The sequence below is a fragment of the Chrysochloris asiatica genome, unplaced genomic scaffold (assembly GCF_000296735.1).
Source record: "Chrysochloris asiatica unplaced genomic scaffold, ChrAsi1.0 scaffold00005, whole genome shotgun sequence".
NCBI lineage: Eukaryota > Metazoa > Chordata > Mammalia > Afrosoricida > Chrysochloridae > Chrysochloris > Chrysochloris asiatica.
Window position 1 is genome coordinate 398,126 of NW_006408523.1, and position 7,171 is coordinate 405,296.

Consider the following 7,171-nt stretch of genomic DNA (forward strand, 5'->3'; position numbering starts at 1 on the left):
TAGGTGAGGGTGGGAGCACTCACCTCATTCCTCCTCACTAACCCCCATGTGATTCTGTAGGTGAGGGTGGGGAGCACTCAGCACAGCCCTCCTCATCAGCACCATTCCCACAGTCATTGACCCCGTCACAGTGGAAGGTGCGGGGTAAGCACTTGGTCAAGTTCCCGCACGGAAAGTACCCTTTCTGGCACAAAGGGGTGACCAGATGGCCTTGAGTCAGGGCAAAATCTGTAGGGCACGGACAAAAGTCATGTGTCACTGGACTCAGAAAAGGCTCACATTAAAACAAATTAATTAATAAAAAAAGAAAAAAGGAAAGAAAGGGCTCATATTGCCAAACTCTTTTCATAATACGTCATTTAATTTTCACGAGAACTTTTTGGATTGGATTTCTCTGTTGTCATTTCTTTTTCCGATAGTTGTTGTTGTTGTTGTTAGGTGCCATGGAGTTGATACTGACTCATAGCGACCTTATGCACAGCATATTTTTCCGATAGTCGAAAAACATTTATACCACCAAAAGATCAAATTCAAACCCACTGCCGTGGTGTTGGTGGGGCTCATAGTGAATTTACAGGACAGAGGACAGTTTCCAAGGCTGTAGATCTTTGTGGGAGCAGAAAGCCTCATCCATCTCCCTAGGAGCAGTTGGTGGGCTCAAACCACCAACTTTGAAGTCTACAGCCTGACATTTAAGGCTGTAGAGCTCCTGCATATATGAGGGGGCTTCAGAAAACTTGCGGGAAGATTTCATTATCTTTTTAATTCCAGTTTTCCATCAACTTGTTGAAGCTCTTTTGTATGACTCAGCATTTGCCAATTCGGCGAGTTTTGACATGATGACATTCATCAGTTCATCATATTATGTTGTTGTTGTTATCAGGTGCCATCGAGTCGGAACCGACTCATAGCGACCCCATGCACAGCAGAATGAAACAATGTCCGATCCTGGGCCAACCTCACTACCGCTGCCACACTTGAGTCCATCAATGATGCCACCTGGTTGATCCATCTCGTTGGGGGTCTTCCTCTTTTTCTCGGACCCTCCATCTTACCCAGCATGACATCCTTCTCCAGCAACTGTTCCCTCCTGACAATATTATGTATCTTGCTATTTCCCCAATTATTCCACCACCATGAACAGACATGCAGTGTGGCATCATTCAGGCTCTGGTAGTATAGTGGGTACGAGTCAGGCTGCTAACCTCAAGGTCAGCAGTTTGAAACTACCAGCGGTTCTGTAGGAGAAAGATGAAGCTTTCTGTTCCCGCAAAGATTTATAGCCTCAGAAACCCCATACAGGGACACTGTGAGTTGGAACCGACTCCAAAGCACACCACCACCATTATTCTTAGGTTTCTTATAACTGTTTTCTTAACTATAACAGTTTAAACAACTGTGCTAAGTCTTAAGCGCTCAACAGTCAGTTGAAAGGTTGGCTATTTGAACCCTCCCAGAGTGCCTCAGAAGACAGCCTGATGATCTGTTCATGAAAGGTCCCAGCCACTGAATTCCACAGGACCTTTCCACTTTACCCAGATGGGGGCGCCATGGGTCAGAACACACTCAACCACGAGAGACGGCAAAAACGACATCACTCCTAATTGGTCCGCAAGAGGTGTAAACAGTTTGTTCTGTTACTGACTTAAAGGTCAGTGGTTTGAACTTATCCAGATATGGCCATCTGCTCCCATAAATGTTGTTAATGTCTTGAGTTGGTTCCAACTCATAATGACCTTGTATAGGGTTTCCAAAAAGTGGCTGTTGGGCTTGAACCACCGACCTTGCAATTAGCAATTCAGTGCCTATCCTTCAATGCTACACCAGAACTACCCCCTAAATATTACAGCCTAGAAAACCTTCTGGGGCAGCTCGACTCTGTTACACCAGGGGGCGCTGTGAGTGGATGATATATGAGTATATACGAGGACATAGTGACACAATAGATGACAGCCTAGGAAACTCTGTGGGACAGTTCTCCTCCACTACACCAGAGGGCGCTGTGAGTGGATGATCTATAAGAGTGTTGTTGTTGTTGTTGTTGTTAAGTGCCTTCGAGTCGGTTCCGACCCATAGCGACCCTGTACAGGGTTTCCGAGGGTATAAATCTTTAAGGGAGTAGAAAGCCTCATCTTTCTCCCGCAGAGCGGCTGGTAGTTTCGAACCACTGACCTTAAGGTTCGCAGCCCGATTCGTAACCACTACGCTACCAGAGCTCCTTGATCTATAAGAGTATATACGAGTATATAGTGACACAATAGCCTAGGAAATCCTCTGGGACAGTTCTACTCTGTCACACAAGGTTGCTGTGTGTTGGGATTGACTTGATGGCAATGGTTTGGATTTTGAAATTTTTTTTTTAGCATACCTCATATCATCTGTTGTGGCACCATAGCATAAAGCGTCAGATTGTGAACCACAAAGTTGGTGGTTCAAACCTACCTGCTGCTTTCAGAAACCTTATACAGGGTCGCTGTGAGTTAGAACTGACTCAACAAATTTTTTATCACAATCCGGCAGACCCATGCTGCACACACATAGTTTCTTGCAATTAAAGCTTTCCTTTACCAGCTCGGGTGAACTGGATCATTGCTATCCTATCTTGTTAACCTGAAAAGGTCACAAGCCAGTAAGCTGACTTCATGATCCACTAATGGGACAGGACCTACTGTCTGGAAATATTAATGGTTGAACACCCTGGGGCCCACAGAACCTGGATTAGAATTCTCTGGACTACTCACTCACTGTGTAACCTTGAGTAAGCCACCTGCCTACCCTCTTTAATGTCCTCATAGCTACAATTGGATGGATGATAGTAACCCCCAAGGGTGTGTTCTGGAGATTAGATAAATTCAAACTTAGAAAGTAATCAGAGTGTCTGGCCTAGCACAAGCCCTGCATTAATGCTGACATGCAGGTGATTTAGATACAAAGAAAGAAAACTGAATTTTAAGAAGGAAGCAGTCTACGATTCTTATGTGATTTCTGTTACAGAAAGAATAGCTAGGTAAATAGCCAGATAGATGGCGGTGGTGGTGGTGGTGGTGTGCCATGGAGTCGGTTCTGACTCACAGTGACCCTGCACAGAGTTTCTGAGGCTATAAATCTTTAGGGGAGCAGAAAGCCTCATCTTTCTCCTATAGAATGGCTGGTGGTTTTGAACTGCGGACCTTGAGGTTAGCAACTCGACTCGTAACCATGGAGATAAATAGGTAGGTGGACAGGCTAGTAGAAAATAGGTAGATAGAAAGATACGTGAGCTGCAAAAATATGATAATTATGAGAGGCAAGAGAGATCAAAGTTAATTCCTTTTCCTGAAAAAAACTGGGTTTTATCTAAGAAGTTCGAGTGAAAAAGGTGAGAGAAAAGACTATCACAAATAAACAGAACCTAATGATTGTATCTCCTATTTGTCTCATTTTCACCCTACAATGGCATTTTCCCAAAGACATTTCAAGATACACATCTTTTTGATAAGAAAAATAAATAAATGAAGAGAGGAACCAAGATGGCGGACTAGGCAGATACATTACTCAGACCCTCTAGAGAGCGAAGATAAGGGAGACCACATGAAACACACACAGAGGATGATCCTGGGACCCTGAGCATCAAAGGAAAGACTGGAGAAGTGGACTGAATACTTACTGGGAGGAGAGACTGAGTGAGGGCTTGAAGAAGGGAGACAGACTGGTGAAGGGTCTCCCAGCAAGATATGGTGCATCCGAGACCATGGATTATCATGCAGATTCCTGCCAGGAACTGACAAAGGGAGAGGAGACAGAGACTGTGCCCACACAACTCAGATGCAGCTCCACCCACTTTTGTTGATAGGTGCCACCAACTTGGTATTCACTCAAAGTGACCCTATGCGCAACAGAATGAAATACCGTGTGGTCCTGTGACCACATCACAATGGTTGCCATGTTTTAGCCCACTGCTGTTGGCATTGTGCTAATCTGTTTTGTTGGGGGTCATCCTCTTTTTCACTGACCCACCACTTTACCAAACATGATGTCCTCCAGGAACTGGTCCCTCCTGATAATATGTCCGAAGTATGAAAGATGAAGTCTGGTTTTCCTGGCTTCCAAGGAGCTTTCTGGTTGTACTTCTTCCAACACAAATCTGTTTATTCTTTGACAGTCCATGGTACTTTTAATATTCTCCTCCAACACCATAACTCAACTGCATCAATTCTTTTACTATCTTCCTTATTCACTGTCCAACTTTCAGATGCATAGGAAATTACTGAAATCACCATGGCTTGGGTCAGGCTCATCTTGATCCTCAAACTGACATCTTTGCTCTTCAACACTTTAAAGAGATGTTGTGCAATAGATTTGCCTAATACAATATGTCCTTTGATTTCTTGATTGCTGCTTCCTGAGTGTTGATGGTTGATTGAGCAAAATGATGTCTTTGACAACTTCAAGCTTTATTTACCGGTCCAGTGGTGAGGATTTTTGTCTTCTTTACACTGAGGTGCAACCCATAATGAAGACTGTGGTCTTTTATCTTCATCAATAAGTATTTTAAGTCCTCTTGGCTTTCAGCAAGCAAGGTTGTATCATCTGCATATGGTAGGTTGTTTAAAGAGTCTTCCTCCAATCCTGATGCCATGTTTTTCTTCATATAATCCAGCTTCTCAGATTATTTGCTCAGCATACAGACTGAATAAATATGGTGAAAGAATAAAACCCTGGAGCACACTTTGCCTAATGTTAAATCATTTGATGCTCCCTTGTTCTGTTCAAACAACTGCCTCTTGGTCTATGTACAGGTTCCTCATGAGCACAATTAAGTGTTCTGGAATACTTATTCTCTGAAATGTTGTCCACAGCTTGTCATGATTCACACAATCAAAAACTTTTGCATAGTCAATAAAGCACAGGTAAACATCTTTCTGGTATTCTCTGCTTTCAGTCAAGATCCATCTGACATCATTCCTTGTCCTCTTCTGAATCCGGCTCGAACCTCTGAGAAAAAGGGAATACCAGCTCCGATACCACCTGGCCATCAATACACAGCAGACAACACCAGCCAAGTTCATGCATGGAGGTACATGAATGAGGAGCAGAGACCTGGATACATGCTTCAATTCTTTAATTACACCCACCAGGAGACAGTTAGTGAGAACCTCAGAACACACCAACACATACAATTGTCAATTAAATACAAACACAATGACACCACAAGGTCTTGGAGACAACAGACAATTTCAGTTCACATGAAGAAACAATTGAAAGTGACTCAAACAAATGTCCAAGCTAAAGAGTCAGAAACTGTTTCTGAGGAAGAAAATGTAATGGAACTACCTGAGAAATAATTCAAAAGACTGATATTTAGATATTTTCAATAGATTGATAGAAAGAAGAAAGCAAGAAGAACACACACACACAAACTTTAGAAGAAATCAGGAAAGCATTGAAAGAATAAGCTGAAAAAATAAATGGAAAATTGAAACAATATAAAACCTGCAAAAAGCAATTCAGAGGATTAATATTATGATTTCAGAAATGGACAATACATTGAAAGAGCAAAGGAGTCAATGGAAGACTGAATTAGTGAGCTTAAGATAAATTTCTTAATACTAGGAAAGTAGAACAGTCAGAGAAAAGAATTTTGAAACAGAAAGGGACAGTAAAATCCACAGAAAAAAAAGTGAAAGAAAACTTCTCTAACATCATAAAAGATGAGACGATAGACATTCAAGAAGCCAAAAGAACATCACTGAGACATAGCATAATCAAATTTTCCGAAAACAAAGACAAGGAGAGATTCCTGAGAGCAGCTCAGGAAAAGTGTAAAGTTTCGTACAAAGAGAACCAATGAGACTAAGCTCAGATTTCTCAGCAGGAACCACAAAGCCAAGAAGACAATGAAAGGATACATATAAAACACGGAAAGACAACAAATTGCCTATCAGGAATCACATACTCACCAAAACGCTCCCTCAAATATGATGGTAAAATAAGAACATTTGCAGCTAAACAGAAATTAAAGAAATTTTTAACAACCAGATCAACTTTGCATGGTTCATCTGTCACTTTGTCATACAGTGGTGATTTGCATGTTGTGATGCTGAAAGCTATTCTACCAGTATTTTAAATCCCAACAGAGTCACCATGGAGGACAGATTTCAGTTGATACTCCGCACTAAAACAGACTAGGAAGAAGGAGACGTGGACTATTTATGAATGTTTAGCCACTGAAGCCATTTGAAAACATTAGAACACTGTCAGCTCCAGAATATTTAATACTGAAACAGGATGAATAGCATCAGAATATTGTCAGATAGATGAGCCTCTCTGGTCAAAAAACACTCAAAATATAACCATGGAAGACCTACCTTTTCAAAGAAGAGTTGACCGTAATGACCCATAGGGTTTCCTAGGCTGTCATCTATTGTGTCACTATATACTCGTATATACTCTTATAGATCATCCACTCACAGCGCCCCCTGGTGTAACAGAGGAGAACTGCCCCACAGAGTTTCGTAGACTGTCATCTATTGTGTATTGTGTCACTATATACTTGTATATACTCTTATATAGCATCCACTCACAGCACCCCCATGTGACAGAGATGAACTGCCCCATGGGGTTTCTGGGCTGTCTTCTGTACATGAGCATATCTCCCTCAATGTCTTTCTTTCATGGGGTCATTGGGAATTTGAACCGCCAATCTTCTGTTTAGCAAGTGAGTGCTTAGCCATGGCACCATCAATGCTGGAGAGATCTCTATCCTCCAACCCTAAGCTTCTGGCTGAAACTCTCCCCCATCACACCAGAGAAGATGGTATTAAACTCCAAGGAGGCCATTTCCCAGAATCCACCATACCCAATGGAGTTCACCCCAATTCAGACAGCACTGTTGCCAGTTTATGGAACTGTGGACATGACAGTGGAAGCAGGGAATGAGAATACTCCCCGAGGAAACACTGAGCTCATGCTGGTGACTGTCCCTCAGAACCTCATTCAAAGAATGCTGAAGAAACCATTACCCAGTCTCTTGCTTCAGAGGACTGCCTCATGTCTGTCTGAACAGACAGATTTCAGGCAATCTGTCTGTTAAATTTGGGGAAATCTGTCAGTTAAAGCAGAAAGGTTAGCAGTTAGAGTCCCCAAGCCACTGCATGAGAGAAAGATGTAGCAATCTTCTCCTGTAAATATT

General features: G+C 42.3%; 1 protein-coding gene across 1 annotated transcript in view; it reads right to left on the reverse strand.

Annotated features, from left to right (window-relative positions):
- The window catches only part of LOC102816916 (relaxin receptor 2-like), a 109,250-nt gene that overhangs the window by 63,607 nt on the left and 38,472 nt on the right, over positions 1–7,171 (reverse strand). The window contains 1 exon segment of the mRNA XM_006832035.1: positions 83–228. Coding sequence (XP_006832098.1) covers positions 83–228 — 146 coding nt within the window.